At 37.4% G+C, this 24742-nt stretch overlaps 1 protein-coding gene across 2 annotated transcripts in view; it reads left to right on the forward strand.

Moving 5' to 3' along the window:
- The window catches only part of PTPRN2 (protein tyrosine phosphatase receptor type N2), a 672845-nt gene that overhangs the window by 221352 nt on the left and 426751 nt on the right, over positions 1 to 24742 (forward strand). For both annotated transcript variants that reach the window (XM_052806687.1, XM_052806693.1), the window contains exons 4-5: positions 18434 to 18551; positions 23748 to 23910. In XM_052806687.1, coding sequence (XP_052662647.1) covers positions 18434 to 18551; positions 23748 to 23910 — 281 coding nt within the window. The remainder of the gene's footprint in view (positions 1 to 18433; positions 18552 to 23747; positions 23911 to 24742) is intronic.

Below are 24742 nucleotides of genomic sequence, written 5' to 3' on the forward strand. Positions count from 1 at the left end.
GTGCAAGTATCCCATCTCCAATAAAACACAGTGCATTTATGCTATGTTTTATATACACTGCGGAGTGCACCTCCCTTCCCAGAAGCGTCTCAGCTACAGCACCTGGTTTTTGCTGTCCGTGGTGATCATGGAAGAAGGTATCAAAACATTTTCAGCCTTTCCAACACTTTTGGTGTCTCCTCCTGACTTGCAAGGCTCTAATTATAACCCTTAAGCTCTCGCTGGAGTTGGGTGTCTACAGCAGGGTGGGGATAGAGGGATCAGAGCCATGGACAAGAAATAATGAAATGTACATTAAACCCATTGAAAACATGAAAAATATTCTGTAGTATAACCCTAGCTACCTGATCAGTATGCTTCCCTATTTCAACGTTATGGATGAAAACCCTTGTGACGTATACTGGTTTGGTGAAGACTTGTCTCAAAGCTGAATTCAATAGCTTTGTCCCTTCTGAATTAAATTGGGCGCTCCCCGCTCTATCTGCAATTAAGAAAAGTAACCATTAAGTGTAAATAGAGGATATGACATTCTTTGAAGTGAGTAGTTAGGATTGGATTGGTTTCAATCCTGAACAGGAACTTTTTGGAAACTAGCTTTTAACAAATGCTGGTCAGTAGTGTGAAAACTTATTACATTTATCTGAATGCCTGAAAAGGAATCATATCAGACAGTCTGATTTGTGTCATTGCAGTTTCTCAAATCTTTCAGTTACGTCAGGCTATCAATATCTTCAACAACTGTGCAGTTGGTCTTTATAGTAGTATGCCCTTCCTAAAACCCCACTGTGAAAACAGTTGTTTTCGGGTGGTGCTGGATCTCATCTTTAGAGGAACCTCATCTATCTTACTGCTTTGCACTGCTGCAGACAGGGTGGAACCACTCTGAGCGCAACTGGACTCTGAAAAAGGCCTTTGGGCAATCCCATAATGTTTCCAATAAATCAAAATAAACTGGCCAGCTGCTCTTTCATGTCCTCTCATTGTGCTGTATGTGTTGTTTGAAATAGGAGAAGGTCTTTTATGGACTGAGTATTTTGGCAGGGAAACAAAAATAGCCTCCAGACCCCTCAGGTAAGCAAGTCTGGGTGATGGGAAAGCAGCTGGCAGGGATAAGCTTGTGGATGGCTGGGAGAGCTACATGAGTGCTGGGAGAAGAAGGAACTGTAGAGGAACACAAGTTCTTGATTTTATGATTGCAGAGCGCATCCTCTACAGTCTGGTGCCAAGAGGAGGGCCACAGCTACCTTTTGTTTTAAGGAACCTTTTTTGCTCTCCGCAAACATCACCAGAGAATGAGGGGAACAATGTACTGGCTAAGATTTACAACCCGTATGACTTTGGTCTTTTTATTTATCTTTTATTCATCCATGAAAGAGTGACAATTGACCATCTGAAACATCCTTCACAGTCCTCATGGGCGTACTTCAAATGGGATGTTGGTGCAGATAAGTAAGCGGCAGCATCTGTACATTAAATGCTCTGTGGGCTTCATCGTTCTTTGCTGTGCATGGGCTTCACACCCTTGTGGCTCTATGGGGTGGAAATTAGACTGCTCATATTTTCTCATGTATGAATCAGCAGATAGTCCTAATTTTTGTCTCTCATTGAGGAACTGGAAAAAATAAATAAGGTCAAAAGTAAACATTCCCAAACTTCTTTTTTGTGTACTGACTTTCTGCAAAAATTTCTGCAGGTCTAACAGCTGTATAATGTATAAATCATTATAAACAAGGCTTGAAAGGAACTTCACTGTTTATACTATAGCTTCCCTGCCCTTTAGCAGTGATGAAAACTGAAAATACCAGTGCATCTTGAATTCAAAGGAGAAAAAAAATAGATGAGAGATCATAAAGGGGTAACGTGGTTCAGCTAGACTCAGCGTTTGGAATATTAAGCAGATTTGACCCATGCTGAGAAGAGTCTGAAGAGCAAATTCTTCTCAGCACCATCTCTTATGTCAGGACCCTGATTAACAAAGACATTTAAATAATGTCACTGCACTTCATACAATTTGAGCCTATTTTCTCTTTTGTATAGCTTGTGAATGTAATTTTTTTTTTTACTTGCCATATTTGACCTCTGTCTCCTAATAGTGGCAGGCAATGATACTTTGAATTATTATGCTGAATATAAATGTAAGCTTCAAAACTAACAAAGCTTTTGTTCCTTTCCTGATGAAAGCACAATTTTGCAGTTGCTTTAAATATTATAGCTCTAAGTCTGCCGTTGCTGCTTCTACTAAGGATTTCTCAGGGAATTCATTAGAAGTGTCTGTTTTCATAGCCTGGCTTGTGCAAATAAGAAGCAAGGATTTGAAAGTTCAGGGTATATCTTGCTGTGCTTAAGCTGCAGCAGTGTTACATATGCTGAACCTGTTTTTATGTTACTAGTGAGGAATAATGCAAGCTGAACTCTGAATTCCCTCATTAGAGGTTTAAGTCTCTAAGGCAAAACTAAGGCTAAGTTTTGATATTTGTTAACAGAATCCTGTGTGAATTAATATTTTCTGGGGGGCACACAGAGTTTTGAAAGAACAATTCTAGAAAGATAAAGGTAAGGAAAAGCCACATGTGTTTTCCAGGCATGTGAAAATAATTTCAAGGGTCAGTGGCTTCACAGTTGGAATTAACAACATGGTAACAGAAAAAGGAAGAGGAGAAGGCAACTGCAGTCCCATTTTTTTTGTGTAATGCAAAGAACAGTGATGTTCAGAGAACGTCCCTAATGAAATAATGACATTTCTAGAGATGCCGGCTGCTTCTCTTCATTACATGGATTTTTTAATTTTTTTTTTTTAAATCTTCTTAATTATATCTGTTTCTAGATGGAGAAGGGCTAGAGGAGAAATGAATGGACTAAACCTGTCGGGTGTCTTTCAAGCTATATCTAGAGATTCAGGGCACAACACACTTCCCATGATGATAATTTCAGCTTTCAAGTGGTTTTGTACCTTTCTGGTTTTGGAAGAATGGAAATGAAACTACTGTTCATTTGATTGATATATCTCAAAACGGAAGGGATTTTAGCGAGGACCTGTTCTTCTCTTGCCGAATATTTAAATCAGAGTTTGCCCAAAGCCTCTGTGCTACATTTCGCGGTAGTCTGAACTGTAGTGAATGACTGCCAACTGTCTAGATGGAAACTGTAAATCAGGCAGCAGGTGAATGCAGGATTGCCTCTGCAAAAAATAACATTTTTCAATTGTTTTGCACATTAGGAACCTGTCATACTTCATCTCTGTCATACCACCCTAAACATTTTGTACGGAGACACAGGGAGCAGAGTGAAGAATATGAGATGACTAAATACATTCTTATGTAACAGGAAATTGTATCTTATTTAGATTTCATTCTAATCCATACCACGAACACTTTGTGTTTCTTCCCTCAAGCCTTATTCTAACCCCTTAATTCATTGCACTTAGACAACATTAAAATTTTCCTCAAATTATTCCAAGTCAAGGCTGTCAGTTATAGCTGTATGGAATCAGAGCCACAAAAACTGAGAAGCTACTTACAGAGAATCATTTCTTGCTTCCAACAGGTTCTCAGTTCACTGTCACATAGCCAAAGAGAGTTGGTGAAAGGGCAGCTTTCCAGCATCTTGACACCTAGCTTTCAGTAATTTTCAAACAGGAGGGCTGGAATCTTTCCTTTCAGCCATTAAGATATCTTCAGGGTTGGTGTATGAGATGAAAGACCCTTTGCATTACACGTTTGGAAACTTTGCACAGTGTGTGATGCTTTTGCCAATATTTAGTGGCTGCCGTGTAATCCACCTCTCCTGCAAAGATCCAAAATATCCTGCTATTGTTGCATTAAGATAACTATTTAACAAAGCATACAGGAATTAGAGAAAAAGAAGTGGTATGTGCTTAAGCATTTTTTAAAAGCTTTACAAATCACTGCATGCAGACATCAAACCCAAATCCAAATTGTAAGAGCAGTGGGTTTATCTTTTATTTAGAAAAAAACAATGCAGTAATGTAATAATCACATTTTCTAAAGTCTCATGGAGCACAACAAACCTCTTCATGCCAACTACAACATACTGTCCCCAGGGATGTCAATAAATAGAGTAAAATTGCTGACTTAGGTTATTCATCCTACCAGTCTCTATCAAATATTACTATAAATGGGAAAGGATTAGAACTATGTTTTTGGTTTTTTTGTTTTGTTTTGTTTTGTTTTTTTCCTTTGTGAATGTGCTTTGTTTAACTCGGAAATAAAAAGTAACGAAGTACCTCATAATCTTTTTATCTTCCATTTTTCTGGATGTGTGCTTCAGAAGTCATTTTTTTGCTCATCATCACCATCTAGGCTGTGGGGTTTTGTTTGCTTTTGAACTAGTCCCATTTGAAATCCAGTTTTCCATTTTAAGGCAATTAGCAGCCTGGCAGCCATCAATAGATGGAGACTAATTTTTTTTTTTTTTTTTTACTGTGATCACTTCTTCTAGCAATAAGCAGAAGGTCTTGATTTGAATCAATGTTTTTTTCCATTTCATTTTGTATTTTATCAATGAATATCACCCCAAGATTTCATCTACCATTAAAATGTCATTTCTATGACAAGCTCTGCCAACTATTTTCTGTTTAATTAACATGTTAAGCACCATTTGGTAGTGAAAGAAGTGTAGGTTTTGCTAAAAAGAAAAGAAATGCTGGTTCTGGTTAGTGAGGGAGGTGCACTGAAGGTGTGGGTCAAGTCAGGAGAACCACACGTCCAGTTTCTCCCCTGAAGAAAAGATCCTTATAAAAAGGGCGAGCGACGGGGGGGCTGCTGTGTCCCTGACTGTGTGGCTGGGAGGGTGTAAGGTGTTGTGGGGATTATAACTCTGAAGGAGAGAGACTCTCTGTTGCTGGATCTCCATGGATTCTCTTTATCAGGTCTCTTTCCTTGCACTGTGCTGACAGCATTTCTCCTCAGGGAAATTCCCCAAACTCTGAGAAATCCACCATGGGCAAAAAGATGATATAACTGCAGCTCTGCCATAGAAACATGTCATTATACTAAGCCAGTTGACATGCTCTTGAAGAATACTATTTGCTGTATAATTCAGAGCCCTGAACAGACTACCCCACACTCTTTGAAACCATGGCTGTTACAAAAACAGCTGGAAAATGAGGACGCTGCAATGCTTTCCTTGGAAAAGCATTTGGGTTGTGCCATGTCAGGCATGGCAGCAAATCTGGACTGTGCTGCTTAGCAGAGCAGCTCTGCTCTTTGGAGTGGGCATCCCACTGACACTGAGCAGACTGGTCCACAATTGACAGGTGACATTCAAGAAACTGGAGGAGATGATATAAAATTTTTTACTGTACTGTTCAGTTTTTGTATTTCATTTCTCTTTGAACCTGAAGATATAATTTAAAAAATCAGAATTATCATTCAGAAAACAAAGGATACATACTTAGGAAACACAAATAAATACACAGTGCATAGTATTGCCTGCTGTTATGCCGGACTAGTTTCTAAATTTTGCTAGAATTAGGTATTGTAACTCTATATTTTGATTTTTTTTATTTATTTTGTATTGATATTTATTTCAGAAGGTGCTTATTGTGATACTAAAAACATGTCAAAATCAACCGATTGCTTTTGGGTAGCATATGGAAGACCACTGCAAAATATTCCAACGCAGAATGGAAGTAAGTTAATGGGCTTTGTAGTAGCATATTTCACGCAGCTTACAATGAAAGTCTAAATAAACAATAGATGAGCTTTCCTGTTTGTATTTAGCTTTTGCATTTAGAGTAACTTTTCCTTTCTTTCCTCGGTGCTTCTGGTACATTGCATGTGTGTTTACACTGCATGTGTTTCTGAACAGGTTTTTAGAATTTGGACTCGGATCCAAACACGTGAATTCTTCAAGGGCAAAGGCAGCATCGCTTGTCATTGATTCTGCCAAGCATTTAAGAAGAAGTGACATTTACCAAGGCTTGTTTTGAAGATTTATAAATGCAGTATAGATTTGGCAAGAATAGCTGCTTCAATAAATGTTGTGCTGTAGCATGTAAGCATGGGCTTTACCACCAGCGGATTCACTAGCACTTTGTCATCCAAGTAAAAATAAATATTCAATAAACAATTTATTAGGGATGTGAGTTCACTTCTGCTTCATTCCACTTGGAGGGACTTGACATCTGTTGCCTACATAGTGTTATTAAGGACACAATGAAATGAAGACAAATTAATTGTGGAATTGTCAAAACTATGTCAGGGAAAATTTCCCTGGCTAACAAAAATAATGCAAAGAATAATAGGAGAAGGGATATATCTTGGCTGCGTACATGAGGGTGTTTTGTATAATAGCTAGGGATAACTGAATCATAGTGTCTGACTAGAAGCTATTCTTTCATGGGCCCAACTTTTGTTTTCACAAAAGTGCTTTGCATTGCTCAGGTGGCATTTGAACAACTTACACTAAAAGTAAATAGGATTTACACTCATTAGGATCCTCATTTGGACTACCAGATTTGTGTGATGTTGCATTAATGCGAATGATAACAGGATTAATAAAAAATTATGTACTGCTGTTAGCAATGTGAGGTCAGGTAGTGTGGGGTGAGTGGGAAAGGGTCTATTTTATCTTTGTCGGTACAATAGTTACGTGAGTTCCCATTCAGGAGCGTTTTCTTGCACCGGTTTATCCAACAACATCCTGCAAACCCCCAAGCCATCAAAGGCTACACAAAGAATTGGGGCAAAACCTGTTCTGGGCGACTGTCTAGCTAAACTTCACCAGTACTGATGGAGAGAAAGATTTATTGTAGAGTGTTTATCCACATAGAATAACCCGACAAAATAACCTGCTCAGTCCCTAGGAAAGCCACGGAAAATAAGTGGTCCTGCTTCTGTGCCAGGTACCGCTGGGGGAATCCTGGGTGGCATCTGAATGTGCAGGACAGGCGGCTTGGCAGCAGGGACGCGTGGTGACGGCATCACACCTGGCAGCGTTGGTGCTCGGGCAGCTGAAATCTGGTGTGTTGAGACAATCTTATTTAGCCTCGGCTGTAATCCGGGATCACAGATAAATACAAAACATCATACACACACAAAGTATATGAACATCACAGTCAACCAGCCAGATTTTTTTTCTAATTACAGAATGGATGGGGAAAGAGACACTTAATTGTTTTTGATGACATATCAATGTGGCATAGGAGTATCTTTGCTGTAACCTTGGAAATCTTGACCAATTCTAATGTACTTTCAAGCAAACAGGATGGTCAAAAATTATCTTTCTGAGAAACACTGAATACATTTCGCTTTTAAAAATGTAAAAGATTCAAGGGCATACCTTGGTACTGCATATAGCAAAATGAATCGAATCTGACTAACTGCTAAATATAATGTAAAGTACAAAAGCTACAGTCTTGTTTGGCTGTCAGGACAGGCTTCTTCAGTTTATATGTTTGAACCTTTGGCATTTAGTTAAGAAGTAACTGATAGAAGGAAATATTTTCTTTCGTATGTCATGTAATCTGAGTAAAGTAAAATCTATATCTATAAATATAGTTTAGCTTATATATAAAGCTTATATATAGAAGTAAGTGGTGTGTAGTAGTAGCAAATTAACAATAAATTGTTGAATTTGCAATGCCCCATGTTTCTGTTTTATTTGTTGTAGTAAATAAAACAAGTTAATCCTAGGTTCTAGTTTACTCCTTGCAACAAATAGTCCTAAAGTGTAAAATAAAATGATTGTTTCTCTAGAAAAAAGAGAGTATTTTTTTCTGTTCAAAAGTGGTAACACTGCGTGAGGTACTGTGAATAGGGAGTACCAGACGAAGGCCAGATTTGTAGCATGTAAATGGGTAAGCAGGACATTTTCAATAGTTCATTCACTCATTGTTCTTTCCTTTCCAAGATTTGTGCATTTGGGGCCACGATAGCAAACATTTTCTAGGAAGATTGCCTTGCTGAGCTACAGATTTGGGGAGCTGAAGCACGAGCATTGTAGAGTGAGAAAAGGGCAATTCTTTGTGTTTTCATTCTGGTATTAGGAACAGCTAGGGAGGAATGTGTAGAGTTCTTGGACACCTTAGCTCTCAGATACATTTACAGGGACATTTGCTCATAATTTCATTCCTAAGGAGCAGAAATCTGGTCAATGAAACAGAGATCTTACATTAAATAACAATATACTTGTAAAATACATGCAATAGTCTGGCTTTTTAACTTTGTGTCTTCTGTTGCGAATTAGCTTAAACTGCTATCAGAGCAATCAGATTGATTGCTGCAGGCTTCATCTATCATGACTGTTATAAACAGACGGCTAACACTGCTGATAATTAAGGCTGCATTACTTTTTCCAGTATTATTTATATGTCTATTGGAGTAGTTTATAGATGAATAGAATAATCGATGTTCCCTTCTTATTACATTTATGCCTCTCTTAAAAAGAATTAATATGCAGGTTTTGTTTTCTTAACATGGGAGAAAAATGCATGTGACATTTAACCAGGATACCCCGAGGAAGTGGAAAATAATGCACGTGAATGTTCCACCGCATGAAAAGTATTGTAATAGGTAGCAGTCGATTATCTAGAAATATATCACTATTTCTTAAAGCTGGCAGGCACTGATCAGAAGACTTGTCTTCAGTAACAATACTAAATGAAAGACTGAAATATGAACTACACCACCAATGTTTTTGAAATGGTTTAACATTATTGCTGGTTCACTTCAGTGTTTGCTCTAAAGGAGGTTTGCTGCTTTGTATGCCATTCAAAACTGCTGATGGACAAATTTCTGGAATAAATGGTATTTTTGAAAATATATTCACTTCCTTGATATTAGTTGCTAGTCCTTAAACAGTACAAATACACTGAAGTTAAGAAAGAAAAGCACCTATGTGCCGCTTAGTTAGTGACACATTGTAGTAGCTCCTGGTGGATTCTGTCACTGTTTCTTGTTTATGCCAGCCCAGTTCTGAAATATTTGAATGCCTCACAAAATGCAGTACAACTTTAACCCCTGAAATTGTGTTTTATTATATCCGTCTTGCAGATAGAGAAGTGAATCCCAGGGTTTTTTTCGCATTACAAGTTGAAGGGCAGATTCAAAAGAAGGCGGACGTGCTTTCAGTCCCCCCCCTCCCAGTGCTAACTCCCCCGTGGCTCAGCCTGCAGGTCCAGGCTACATCACAAACCATGGTCTTTGCCCAGAGGAAGTTCTCTCTGGTTCATATTGAGCACAGGGGGTGCAGCAGGTCTGCGCAGTTTATATTAGACCTTGGTGGCATGAAGCTAGTGGAGCTATTTCAGAATATTTAGATTTTAGCTGAGCATAGAACGTGTAAAGGTAAAATTGCTCCCAAGAAGGATAGGAATTTTATATTCCCTCTGTATGTTTTGTTTCAGTGTTATGTCATCGTGACATGTTTTGAGGCATTTTGTTAATGTCAGAGTTTTCAGTAAATGACATTTAAACCTAACATCTCTTGGTGATTATGAGCAAAAAATGAAGGAGCTTTTCGAATGAAGTGATGAATGGACATCAGCTGGAACTGTGTTCACAAAGACTCAAATTTCAGGGACTTTCAGTTCATATCTGATTATTCCAGTTCTTCCACTGTAAACATTTTAATTCATTGACAGTCTTGCTCAAAACTCATTCAGAGATTTAAAAAAAAATAAGAATCTTGGTTTTAGTAGTATTGTGATATATTGTGGTAAAATTGAATCACAGCTCATAGCATGGCATATTTTAAATATTCAGAGAGATCAACCTCAGAAGGCAGTAAAGAAGCTAGAAAGAACTAGAAATCTGAGTGCGTGCAGCTGACAAAGCATCAATGTGAATCAGTGAATCAGCATTACATGAATTGTCCAAAAATGTTATTAAAGCTCACTGAGGTATTAACTCTGTGAAACAAGGGAGGGAAAATGAACACCAGGTAGGAAATCATGTCAGTCAGAGCTTCTCTCACTAAATCCTTTACATTGTTGGCTAAAATAAGTCAAATAACCTCATTTTTACCCATGGTCACCAGCTAAATACATGGGCAGACACCGTACCTTAGCTGACATGTGGTACAGTAATTTGTTAACTGTAATTTGCTTGTAAATCAGAGCCCTGAGGTGCAAAGACTAAAAATGCTTAAATGAAAAAATATCTGTCATGCAATGTACAGTAAAGTGCATTGCATTCTCTGTTGCAGTTGTTGGAAGTTTAAGACCCAAAAAGTTTAGGCGCACAGGAGAATAGAAAAAAAAATAATTCAAATACTCCTCCAGCTGAAAATGCTATGCTGCCTTTCAGTGTTGAACAAATTCACGTTGTGTATTTTCTGTACACAGGGTGAATTCAAAATGAAACCTGAGGAGCACTAATCAGCTTTTTGGGGGAGCAACGTGACCTGCAGATTGTTCATCTTTTCTTCAGGCGAACTGACTTGGCTAATGTACTTCCCTGGAAAACTCTTGGCTTTCAGCCACCAAGATCTTTACAAGGTTCCTAAGGGAACCCTAGCTTCTGCAACTGCTGTGTTTTTATTAATAATAATAGCAACAATAACAATTATTGTTGTCATTGCTGTAGAAAGAGACTGTACAAATGCATGCAGTAAATGGCCTCTTCCTGGAGGAATTTACAGCCCAAGAGAAGTGGCTTAAAAGTGGAAAATGGAGGATATGGTTCCACACAAACTATATATAGACTTTCTGCCTCTCATTTAAAATAAAAAAAAAACCCAAACCTTTTTTCTGCTTTAGTTTACATCGGTCTTGATGCAGGACAGAGCATGGTGAGCAGGAGACCAATGGCCCTTGCTAGAGAAAATGTTTCAAGTATGTCAGATTTCCCCGTGTGATACACTGTGAATATCCTGCAGAAGCCTTTGGTCTGACTCAGATGTTCCCTCCACACTGCTGATACAGTGGTCTGTACATTGGTCTTAAAGACTTATGTTCAGAACCCAATGTGGAGGTGCATTCGCATCTGCAACCTTTGCTGTGCTGCCCAGTTTGGCACTCCTGTATATTGACTTTGCATGTGCAGTTGAAAGCACTCTTCTGGCAGCTGAAAATTGATTTCTCACAAACACCAATGAGACTTCAGAAGTTACATAAAATGGGGGTGAGAACCACTATGCAAAGCGGAAAGAACAGTTCTGCTTGTAGGCATTTAAAAACACACGAAGAACTGTAGATCTGAGAAGAATTTGCTAGAATATGTGTAACCTGTATATCCACTTAGTTTTCTATACTTATTTAAGTGCCAGGACATTTCTGACCAATTCTACCTTTTTACAGGTGATGTTTTAATTCCCAGACTGAAGACACTTCAAAAGTCCTTTCCCAGGAACTATATTTTTCATGACAATAAGGCTCTCATCCTACTGTTAGCATCAACTGAAATGGATAAAATAAAATGAGAAGGAAGACCTGCTGATTTTATATGCATTGTTAACTACTATTTGGACAATATGTCCATTCTTAGCATTGTACAGTCTAGCATTACAGCCAGTTTCTGCATACTAAAGAGATTCTGCATTATGAGATGAATGAATGAAAGTTTAGTGTAGTGTAAGACATCTCTGAAACAAATAATAAGATAGAAAAGGAAGGAGAAAGGAACAGAAAAAATGAAAGATATTTTGACAGAAAATGGAAGACCACCGCTACTTATTCTAAAAAGAGATTGCAGAACATTAATGTAGTAAAAAGAGAGCTGTTTTGCAGTGTAGAACTAACGTCAGGCTTTTGGGGTTAAATCTGGAATAGTCACATGCACTTTGATGTGATTGTCAGCTAACACAGGTGGGTTCAAAGCTCGGTGAAACAAGCAAAACAGTCTCATCTTTATTTTAGTATCACTATTTTGGGTGCATGTGAATATTTCCTCATGTTCCTGAAAACTCCTTGGGCTGACAGCACTGAGGAAATGTCTGTGCATAGTTCAAGGTCAGAAGGAAATGGAGGAATAGAAGATGCACCTTTACTCGCCATATATTAGATTTGATTGGTTTTTTATGAATATGTCACAGCCTACGCACCACAGAGAGCCGGTCAAGTTAAAGACGTAAGGGACCATGAATTAAATTAAGGTTGAACATTAATATAAAGTTGAAACCACGCAAGAAGCCCACTTTTGCATATCTTCCTTCCTAAAAAGCGTTGCTGTGAACAGAACCATCTGCTTTCAGGTTGAGGGTCACCAATTTGTGAAAAGGATTATATGACATGGTGAATAGCATGGGATTTATGTCAAGCATTTGGGAAGTATTTTTCATGTATCCATTCTGTTCTAGTCTTTGGAAAGTAGCCTATTCTAGTTGCAAGTTAGATAATATATTTTGCATTATCATATTATTCTTTTATTACTCTCAGTTCCAGTGGCAGAAAAATCTTATGTAACACATAGAAACTTTCTTTTGTATAAACCAATTATTTGTAGCTGTCTAGAAGAGCTGAAACAGAGGTAAGGAAACATTGCACACTGATTCCTGTGAGAGCATTTTATAACCTCCTTGGCAAATGAAGCACTCATTTGGCTTTTTCAAATAACAGAAATTCCAAAAACTGAAGAGAAAAGCCTTCCCTCCACCTTCTAGGATAGTTACTTAGAGTAAATTAAAATCAGGGCTGTAAGAAGATCACACTGGTAATTTAATTCTATAGAGATTATCACTTTTATGTATAATAAAACAATATCTGAAAATTTAAAACCGTAATCCTTAGGCAGCCCTTTCATCTGTTCATTCAAATGGAAGCTCTTTGCATGTGAGTGTGAATGAATCGCTGCTGAATGCAGCGACTGAAATTCTTGCGTATTATAAAGATCCCACTAGAAGCTCCAAAAGAGGGCAACAAATTTGCTGATGCAGATCTGGTACTTGACACTGCTGCCAGGGAATGCGGTGGAAAAGGGGAGGAAACAACAAAAGCTCCTGAAGACTTCCAGGAGAGGATGACCACAGTTCCTGCTGAAATGGGTTGAACAAGAGTGGTGATGACTGCTTATAACTCCCAGCCATTTCTTCAAATACAGTCTGTACCAGATTTTCTTTTCATCTAGAAGACAATGCAATGTTTGACCAGAGCAAACCAATCTAACTGGAGTAAGCTTTCAGGGAAGTGTAGTGCAAAACCGTCTTGGCAGATTTTCTTCCAATTTTGTAGAAACCATCTTTAGTCACAATTTTCAGAACAAAGGAATATTCCAAGCCAAAGATACAGGGGAATTAAAAGGTTGTGGTTTAAGAGGTGGGTTTAACTTATCTATGACTGCTTTTACCATTAGCCTGCCATTGTGAGTTTTATTGCAAAATTGCTTTCTGAACAAGTTCTAGTTTTCTTTTATCGTAAGAGGAAACATCAGGATTTTATAATTTGGCTGCATTCTCAGGTAGAAGATATAGCAATTGAAGGAATTTTGTTATACACATGGCAACCTCAGCATTAAAGCTGCAATTTTGACTTAGCCAGTACTGAAATTTGTGAACATTATTGAATAAGTCCTTGAGCTCTGAAAATGGAGGTCTGAGATGAGAACAAGTGCAGCTCCTCTGGAGAATGTGGAAAGGCAGCCTGCAGAAAGGCATGTCTATACGTTGACCTATCTGTTGTGAAAATAGGGAAGAAAGCCAATCATTCCCAATTCTGCAGACGTTCTGACAGCTAAAGTAGGCATTAACAATTTGCAACACATGGCATGGGGGATGAAAGTCTCTGAGCTCTACAACTGAGAGTTTCCTGGCTGAAATGAAGTAGCAGTTGAAAGTAGCTCAGAGAAAAACCTATTTTATTATTCACCATGTAGGGACAAAATGGATAACATTACCAAAAACCGGGAAAAAATAATGTCACAACTCAAAAATAGTAACATGTTCTGCTGAGGTTTTTTGGCCTTTATATGGGGATTTTCCTGACAGAGAAGAATCAAGTTTTAGTATACAGGTTTCTGCCAATATATAATAATCTCCTGTCGCTTTGAATGGACTTGGTATGTAAAAATAATTTTGTTGCTAATATATTGATGCAGAACTAATCATTTTGGATTTCGATTGGCCCAAGAGCTGGAAGAGTCTCACAGTGTTATCCTGTCAGGCACAGGTTTCGCTGGACTTGCCTGCAGAGCCCTGTGCAGCCTCAGCCAGGCTAGTTAGGAAAAGGGTCGGCAGTACAAGCAGGAAGGTTTGCCCGGCCAAATCTTGGGGTGGCGAGAGCTGTTTCTTTAAAGGACTTAAATTGGGCTCTACTGATTTACACCAGAACTCCTTTGCAAGGTTAAAAAGCTGTTGTGTTCCTTGCTTAGGCCTTCAGAGGGAGTGAAGGTTATTTGTATGAATAATTCTGAACTAGAATAAGTTGAGACGGAGAAGTAGCAGATGAATGTTTTCAACAGTTGCTAATATAATTTACATGCATTGAAGATGTGGTCAGGTATATTTGGAGAGGCATCAAGTTTCTCTAAGGTGAAAGAGTCAAAACCACAGGAAAGAATGCCATTACTTAGAAAAATTGAACAGCCAAGAGAAGGAAATACATATTTGAATTTTGATTATTTTTCAATAATTCTGGGTAATTGGTATAGCAACAAAGCAAATTAAGCAGGTTAAAAGTGAAATTGTATGATAAATGTGAAAACAGTTTTGACTTTAAATTTGGAGACAGAAGTTAGTATTACCTTCACCAGCGTGAATCTGTGAAAAATGTTTTCTTCACTATTTACACTGCTTGCTTTTGATTTTATTTCAGTTAATAAAATAATTTAGACATATACGCTCTGTTGACATTAGTTATTGCCAAGTGTTGAACATAATGGGGACCTAGGCAATAATAATTTCATTATTATTTTTGTAGTTGTGGGTAATAATAATAATAATAATTAATTGTGCTGTGGAAAGAAAAGATCCAGGGAGATACCTGATGATAATAAGGAAAGACTGTGTTGTATCTGGAGCACCTCCATTGGTTTTGATGTGCAGGTTGGGTTTACTAAAGGTATTAATATCTTGTCTTCACTCTTTACACTAGCATTCCCTTTTTGCACACATTTAAGTTATGGAGTTTCAATTAAAATAAAAAAAGAATTAAACCTTGGGCTCTGACACCAGTGAAAAGTGCTACTTTTTGTGGGGAAAATTTGTACCAATGCCTATTTTTCATGGGGTCTTACTACTGTCAATGCTCTTCAACTGAGCAATTTTATATCTGCTACTGCTGTTGTTGTCATAGTATTTGCGTCACTCCAGTGTCTACTGGACTCCTCCTCTCTTTCTGTGGCATTGTCCGTCTGTGGGAATTCACAGTTGAGAGACGCAGGTCCTGGGCAGACCTGCAGCAGGGGGGATGGTTAATCAGGGGTTGGGCGTCCTCCCGTACCGTTCCCCGTTAGTGACATGGAAGTAATATGTGTACAAGAGCACCGCTGTGATCCTGCTCAGCCAGTGGAGATAAATTGTAATAATTGGGTGGTGAGGCAGGAGCTGGCGCTAGGTGTGACGGCAGAGACAAAGGGAACAGGAAATCGCCATACGGCGTCATATGCTCCTTCTCAACCTTAATTTTGATTGCAGCTGTCAGCGTGGCATTATGGTTCTTGAATGTGCTGTTTTATTGGGCTCAGTGTGTGGGAGAGCTGTTTTTGAAACTGAAACAATGCTGGAAAATGATTGGCATAAGGTTAGCTTTAGACACGTTGCAGTTCCTGAGATAGTTGCATAAGAAACAGCAATATGAACTTATTGATGAGGGGATTTTTGAATTAGTTAAGATTTGCATTTTTCATCCATGTCTCGTTCTAAGTCTTATGTGAGTTAGAAGTGCTAGGAGATACAGTTGAGAAGGCATATTCCCTTAACTCTAGTTTCTTAAGCTCTATAACAAGTATTCTGTTTTTCTTTCATCTATTTGCTCTCCTTTAATGCCACAGTTGTATTCTTTTGCAGTATTAAGGATGGTATACCCGTACTGGCTTGAAATGCATTAGGAGAAAATGTTAAAACAGTGCTACAGGAGAAAGAAAATATACTGAACTTAATAAAAGATACACCGTTATCATGACCAGAGAGAACTGGGATTGCAATGGTTTCTCATGCTCTTTTACCAAAAACATTGTTTTGTGGAGGCATAAAAACGTAACTGACTATTGACCCCTCTGTCTGCAGCCATATATAATGCTCAGGATTGAGAGAGATGAATTTCCTGTCTGTATGGAGGTACTGCAGATAAACTCTTCGTGCTTTAATTTGAACAGAACTCTTCAGAGTAATTCTGTGTATTTTTCTTCAAAGTTTATGTTATTTATTTTGTATTCTTTAGCCTTTAATAGGGCTAGTATTGGCTTAGAGTTACAAAGTGAAACTGTAGTGACTTTGGACACATAGTTCATAAATTAGTAGTTTTATGGCTATGCTAGTGATTTTAATATATATGTATTTTAGCTGAGCTTTTTTTGTTGCACATTCTTCTAAACTGAACGTTATCTTAGTTTTTTGTCCTGCATGAATTTATAAAACAAACAGAAATGTGTAATGCTAGGCAACAGAGAAGTAAACTCAAACATACATATACATACATAAAAACTTTCAGGTAAAAATCATTTTAATAACACTACACCAAAATAATCATAGGTGCATGGTGACTCATTTTTTGGTATTCACATAAAAACATGCTCTGAGCAGCCTTAGATTGAGATTTGTGAAATTAGTTGAATCCATCTACTTACACGGCACATTTGAAAAGGTGAGATTTGCATTTGAAAAGGATGAATCAGAACTAAAAATAGATTAGATAGAGATTCTTCCCCCTCCTAAGGGTCTGGAGTCATTTACTGTAGCCATTAACATCTAACATGATTTCAGGTGAAGTGTTTCCTCAATAAATTTGCGTAACATTTTTATTTAAGAAAAGGAGAAAGAAGGAGCAAAAGCAGAATGTCAGAGAAGTGTCAGAGAGCTTTTTTGTTTCTTAAAGCCTTCATGCATACTTATATTGGTTCTAGATTGTTTATTATTATTATTTTCATTAACAACAACAACAACGAAGTTTGGGATGCAGTCCACCTAAATCTTGCCCAAATGGGGACTTTATTTCCTAAAACTTGTCTAAATCCCAGACAACAGCACAGTGTGAATACTTCCTAGGACTGTCTAATCTTATACCCGACTTCTTTAAGTATCTCCTCCTTAGGCTGAAAATTTGATAAAGTAATTTTTACTTCTGCATGCTCAGAACTGTCTGCTTTGGCAGAATGGGCAGATCTCCTATTTAGACTTCTTTTTTAATTCTGGGCTTAAGTAAACAGACCATGAAATCCACCTCAATACAGTGGAAAAATCTGAAGAATGCATCCCTTTTTTTTAATAGTCCACTGGATAAAGCCCTCATCCAAGGAGTGAGGTGGTGAAGTTTTGGGTTCTGCTGAGACTGATGATGTTTTAGCTGCATCATAAGAGACTGCCTATACCAACAAATCTGATGCTGACTACAAATGGTGATGAAGTTTGTAACGTGTGTATGAAATAGGGGCTGAACTGGACACCCCCCTCCCGAGCCTGATTCTAACAACTATATACATCCCCTTCCATCTGGTGCTAGAGAGGATTTTTCTTTAGGTGGTTTCTTACAGGAATATATTAGCAGGATAACCATATCTGGAACTTTTATCAATATTAATTTGAGGGTTTTGTGGTGTTTTACTGCACATGGCGTAAAAGCAGAAATTCTCTTTAATTATGTGATATTTAGTTATTAGATAATTACATGGGCAAGTTCTATGAACTAAAGTGTTACTGTAACATCTAAAATCTAGAAATCGGGTAACAATTATGTTTGGAGTTATATCATTATTTCAAGTATAATTAGCATGAGATTGGCAGTGCATGTAATTAATGAGCAATCACTGGAATTTGCCTTCATAGTTGCACTTCCCTCTTGTTGTAAAGTTCTTTGTCACAACATTTAAGTATAAAGATAACATAAATTGACCTCCACATGTGTTATACTAAAACTCAAAATACTTCCACTACAGTACTAGCTCCTTAATGTTCTAAAAGTGTAGTTTCATGGAGAAAACAGAAGGGACAGTGTGCTGTGAATGGGGAAGAAGTGGAGCAACCTTTCAATAGATACCAGCTGGTGAGGTAACTCTTTTCCATATAGCTGTCCAAAGTAACCCTTTTTTCTCAATTAATGCTAATTTGTAACTAGCTGAAATTCTGCTAAGAGTAAAGTATTTCAAAATCTCCTCACATCATCTACTGTCTTCTTTCCATTGTAAGGAAAGTTTGATTAACAAAATTTCATACAGAAGAGAAGAATCTAGTTCACTCTTGGGTTCCAATTGAACAGAGCTTCTTTTTTCTTTTTTTAAAAATATTGCTTATCTAGGACACATTTTTGCCAAACTTTGAAGTTATTAAATAGTGGGTTTTCTTCTTTTTTTGTTTGTTTGGTTGGTTTTTTTTCATTATTTATTAGGTTTTACCTGGCGAGATGATTATACACAGCATGTTATTGGCCAGGAACTCTCAACCATTCACAAAATCCACAACAGACGCCCTGATATATTTGCATCTGAAGGATCTGATACAGGAGGGTAAGTCTTCAATGGTTTTTTTGCCTGGTAGGTTTTTGGGAGGGTTTGCAAACAATGAGAAATAGATTGGCACTGAAGCTGAATTAAACACATCACCAAACCCACTATCTATATGATAAAGGGAAACCAGTTGTACGACAGCACTGAAAACACAAGTAGAAAAACAGCAGACAGAATGAATGAAAACACTCAACCCTGTTCTGATTATCATCAAGTTCAGAAAATATGCCTTCTTCTGTTAATTTAGGTGTCAGAATTCAAAACATCAGGTCTTTTATTCAGTTTATGCAGTGTCAAGTGTCAGTTTGGCCACCTCTATTTATGACTGGCTTAAAAAAGCAGTTATATAGTAGCTCATCCACAGGAGACATTTTATTCTGGAATAAGCCAGCAAAAAGAAACAAAAAGAAGTATTGAATGACATTCTGAGCAACTAATTATATTTTCAAATTCATATTCCTCCAAAACAAAGTTGTAATTGATTCCAAGTCCATAGATTCTCAGCTTTAGTTGCAAAATTTGTCCAGGAAGGAGAGATTCGTGCAAGTTCCCATGACAGAAAACAATGGTGGGATATTTCTATCTATTCTTTGCATTATAGAAGCCATTTTCCTCATGGCTTGAAAGATATTGAGGGGTGACTTAGCAGTTATTGGTGGCAAGAGACACAACATCTATAATTCTGTATAGTCATATGGATGTAGGACCCGCAATTATATCATCTTCATATACAGATACACACATAAATGTACTCTTTTACCTGGTCTATTCTGTCCTACAGGCTTTTAAGTGCAACCCAACCACACAAACACCAGAAGGAAAGTTTAAAATTCGTAAAATTTTAGGAATGTTATAAATGGTAAATTTTGCTTTCTCCTACATAATTTTAAGAAATGCAATCTCAAAATTAGTGAAATTGAAAGAAAGTGCTTTTTGTTAGAAAACTTTCTTCATAGTGGGACAAAGCTTGAGCTTTTAGCCTTGATGGGCAAGATGTTGACTGTTGGACTTTAGATCTTCATGTGCTGCAGTACGTAGTTTGCATATACTGCAGAACCATTTCTTTTCTAGATTGCTCTTTTATGGAAATAAAAATGCTGTGTAATTGATACTACCCAGTGGCTTCAGCTGTGTTTGCCTCAGTATGTTTTGATTTAATTCATAGAATTTGACCCTGTATTTAACATATTTGCTGATTCAAAAGCATTCCTTAAAATCACAGCACCATACATTTCAGGAGTGCAGTAAGGTAGAAACTTAACTTCTAAAGAAGATATTGATCTATAGATTATCATAAAGATGATAACAACATGTGGTTGAATCCATAAACATGTTTTCACTGCTTAGATACACAAAATGCCATTACTGTATGGATTACTTTCTGTACATGGTATCAGAAATGATTTTGTATATCTTCTGGAGGCTTTTTTTTTTTTTTAGAATGAATGTGTCTAAAACTTTTATTCATGAGAGTATGATAAAACAGGCCAGATTTCCATGAGATCAAGACTGTATTCTGCAGTGTTCCAGATTCACAGTTATAAAAAATAAAATGTGCAAGAAGATATAAGAAATAATTTAATTTTTAGACTGAGAACAGATGATCACTTTTAGGAGTTCCTGTTGTGATCAGGTTTGAGCTGTTTTGCATTTTTATCCAGAACTGTACATTAAAAAAAATAACCCATTTTGTGTATTGACACTTTAGGAACATCAGAATTTCAAATGTGTTCCACTTATAACAGTTCCTATTGTGGATAGATTTTCTGAAGTTACCAAGCTGTGCTTCTGAAAGCATTATCTATGTGCCAACAGTTTAAAGCCTTAATTGATTTTTCTGGTTGTCCATTTACAATATATTCTGTAGGTCAGAGAACAGTAGGAACTTTTTCTCCGGTGTCTTGCAGATTCTGATCAAGTTTGCTATGTGCTCAGTGTGTTCAATGCGCTTGCTAAAATCTTATCAGATAATAATTAAATAATTAAAAAAGCAACTTAGTGTATGTATCTAATTATCAAAGAAACATTATGGCAGGAAGACCTTTTGTTAAGGGTAAAGTGTGTAATAAGACAATATGAAGTCATACTAATGAGTCATTAATCCCCACAGAGCTAGTGAGAGCAAGAAAATAGACTCAGACACTTGAAAGGTAAATTGACTTAGGCTAAATTAGTGCGTATGAAATCTGATGAAACAGAAGACATGGATTTCATCTTAAAAAAAATGCTGAAACTGGGAGCTTGATTTCAAGATGAAAGTTCTTTCTTTGGTGGCTAACTGGAGTGTACGTGGTATTTCCTGGGCCCTTATTAAATTTCAAAAAAACCCCACTCTTGAAAGAGGATCCAAGATAAAGGAAAAAAGTCCATTCTGCACACAGGGAATAAATGTCAGTTGCGTTCATTGGTGCAATTAGGCAAAACCACAAACGTTTCCAGCAAACTTCAATATATGAAATGGGGTATAGCATTATTTCTATAATAAAACCATCATTAAGTCAGTAATAAGATTCTCAGAGCATTTAAAAGGAAGAAACTTTATTCTAAAAAGTGTGGTATCTATTAATTGAGAACATTCTAGAAGTATCTGAGGTGCAGTGACTGAGATTTCCGCACAAAAGCTTCTAAAACGCTATAGGACAAGAGGAAATGGCCTCAAGTTGAGGCAAGGGAGATTTAGGTTAGATGTTAGGAAAAATTTTTTTACTGAGAGGGTTGTCAAACATTGGAATGGGCTGCCCAGGGAAGTGGTTGAGTCACCATCCCTGGAGGTATTCAAAAAGCAAGTGGACAGGGTACTCCAGGGCATGGTTTAGGGGGCATGGTTAATGGTTGGACTCGATGATCTTGAAGGTCTTTTCCAACCAAAATGATTCTATGGTTCTATGATTCTATGATTTTTGTAGGAAATACATGATTATTTTTATGGATAAATAATTATATATGTTATTGTCTTTATACCCTAAAGTTCATTGTATGCAAAGTCCTTTTTCAGAACAAATTAAAACTGAAAATACTTCCAAATAAGTGCACAACAAGAACTCAGCTGACAGTCATTTCTCCTACTCACCAGGTGCTTTTATATATTTGTCTTTCATCCATTTTCCAATATCACTTTGTCAAATTTGAAAGAAATATTTTAATTCAGCTGCAATAATAGCTCATTTAATGCATTTTACTTTCTGTGTTAACAGGGTGAACAACAGTGATATACTGGTGAACTACAAAAATTTTAAAAAATCTTTCAGTGTATGCATAGGATTTATTGAAGTTGTAATGCTTTGTCAGACTTCTACATTTTAATTGTTTAAAAGTTTATAGCATAAAATACTACATCTAATGTGAAATTTACACACAATTTGAGTGCAATCACTGTCTCCATAAGAAAAATGAGAAATCTTAGACCCCAGATTTTGCTTCTACCACCAGTATGAGGGATTATATACTGTAAATAATGGCTTGAAAAGCTAACCTAAATACTGTCTTTTATCTGTGCATTCAGTTCCCATTAGCTCCAGTAGAAATCCTTGGGGCAGAATTTGGTCTGGTACTTCCATTTTCCCTTTCTTTTCGAAGTTAGCGAAGAAAGGAGAAGATAGGTGTTGGAATTAATTGATGAATGAAAGATGAGTGTTTGAAACTAGGATACCTTCTATGATGAGAGCCTCTTTGGATTAGTTCATCTCTATTGAAGCAGAAAGCCTACTGCCCAGCTCTTTCTAAAACTGCAGAACAGTTTTAGTCTGGCTTTAGGTGGAAAATATTACCTGCATGTCCACCCTCCATCATAAGGCAGAATTTACAGCTCTGGAATAAGAGAAAAATATGAACAGCATGAGGAGGAAGCAAGACTTGTGGTGAATTACATGAAGATCGCTATAGTGCTCTGTGCAGTAAACCTCTGTTTTCCTAGAGTTTGTGTGCCTGACGGGTAGCTGGTTGTTTTACACTGGGGAGAGGTGGAGGGTTTTTCTGGTACTTCAAAGTGAGCAATGCTGTGAGCACTATTGGTTGCAATGCCACCACAGTAAATTAGATTATTAATTACATTTATTGGTATTAAATTAGTCGGGACATGCATTTGATACAACTGTGAGCATGGAAGGACGTCTGTTACTTTGTGCATAAAGTAATGTAATTAAACCCAAGATTCAGAAAATGCCATAATGGTACTCTCTCAAGCTGTGCTCCTACATAAGCACCGTGACGTGGGCTAGTAGAATAAAATCTTGCTTACAGGGGCACAGAGATGTTGAAAGCCAAATGATGCCTCATCTCCCTGAGCTGGAAAGCTCTTCCACCTGGAATTGTTCTTCACTGAACAAGTGTGTGGGCCTGTGGGTAGGGAATGGTGACACCAAAAAGGTGATTTCCCTCAAAAGAGTGTGTCACTCATAGGGAAGGAAGCAGACTGGGAACCCTGTCTCTGCTTTCTTGCACAAGGAATGAAATAGCTACTGGTGTTGACATTTAAATTATCATCATCATTGACACGTTGCTGAGATAGATGAGGAGAGCCAGTAATTCAGATTCATTGCACACAGCGCTCTGAGTCCCATATAAACACCTATACATTGCTGTTGTTTAATCACATTTTTAGCTTTTCTTTGCAAACGTCACCAAGATCTGTCTAAACCAGTCAGGAAACACTGCCATTCTGTGAATCCCAGGCACATGAGAAGATCAGAAGAGATACTTGTTCCATCTCATTATTCCCTTTTCAAGTCTTTTGCTGAGGCTGACTTGCTCAGTTATTTCTGCACATCCAGTAGTCTCACTGCATTCTGTAAATTGGTGCAGGGCCAAATTGATGTTGAAACTCCTCACCATCCAGCAATTTTTTTAAATCTTAGAACTATCTCATATTTCTTTGGGGTGCAATTTAATCATGCATATTTTCTTTTTACAAGCATTTTCTTTTCTTTCGAATATGGCTTTGCCTTGATGTAGGCATTTTATTTGATTTACTGTTGGATCATTAACTTTGATTCATGCAATAAATTGTTAATAGTGCAAGATTTTTTGACTGCTTTTGCTGAAACATTGAATTTTCTATACTTTTGTGGTTGCTAAGCTTTTGAGTGACTTTTTTGTTATGTATGGAACTAACTTCAGTGGTTTGCAGTGCCTTTTTAGGTGGGCGCTTTGTATGTTGTACAGGCTGGTAACTTGCTTTTCCTTGCTTTTGCTGTGCAGGACTTTGGGACAGAATGCAGATAATGAAAGAAATTACGATCTGGAAAATGATGTGAACTTGGCCAAGTCTCTTCAGCAATATCTTAAATATCTCAGTATTCTCTCCCAGTCTGCAGCTACAAATTTGTATCCAAGGAAGATGAATGACAAAGCTTCTGTCAAGGTAGTATTTTTAATGTGGTTCCTACATTCTGTGATTTTGGCTTCCTTCTTCTCTGAATTCTCCTTATTTTTCAATTTTCCCTTCTGTCTCAAGACCAGACATTGTTTCTTACTGCCTCCTCCAATTGATTACCATAACTGCACCAACCAAGTTCTCTCCAAATGAGTTGAGCGAGCTTCAGTGTTGTAAAGGATAGAGCTCTTCTAATCTGGAGCATTTTACCTTAATTAGGGATCCATTGTATGTGAGGAAGGAGGAAGAGTGGGATAGAGGTGATATCTTCACTGGCTGATCTGAAACCCTTCTTACAGCATCTGAACTGCTCCTCTCCAAAAAGCTGGCTGAACTACCCTGTAAATTCTTGCTGGTGTTCATGGTGCTTAAAGTACAATTAATATAGTCTTTGAGCAAATTTTAATAATGGATCTGACAAATTGTGCCTCAACATTTCCTACTTCTTATTGATCATAAAGGAAGCCTATCGTGACCAATTAAGGTTCATATGTATACATTATAAATATACAGGTAGCTAGGAAGATAAATCACAGCCATTACATCCTGAGCATTGGCTATATTAAAAAACCACACAAATGCCTATTTGAGGACTAAACCGATTTTTTTCTTTCCTAGAGAAAATCTGTCTCGCTCTAAGATGGAGCTTGATAAATTTGTAAAAATGATTGGATGAAGAGGTTGCATATGACAGGCCCTTATGGCTGTATATCTTTTGCTCAAAAAATGTGTTAATCCAAAGCACTCTATTATTTTAAAGAAATAGGCTGCTATTATAGTGATCCTTTAAAAAAAATGGGTACGTGCTATTTGCATGACT

The sequence above is a fragment of the Harpia harpyja genome, chromosome 1, assembly GCF_026419915.1.
Source record: "Harpia harpyja isolate bHarHar1 chromosome 1, bHarHar1 primary haplotype, whole genome shotgun sequence".
NCBI lineage: Eukaryota > Metazoa > Chordata > Aves > Accipitriformes > Accipitridae > Harpia > Harpia harpyja.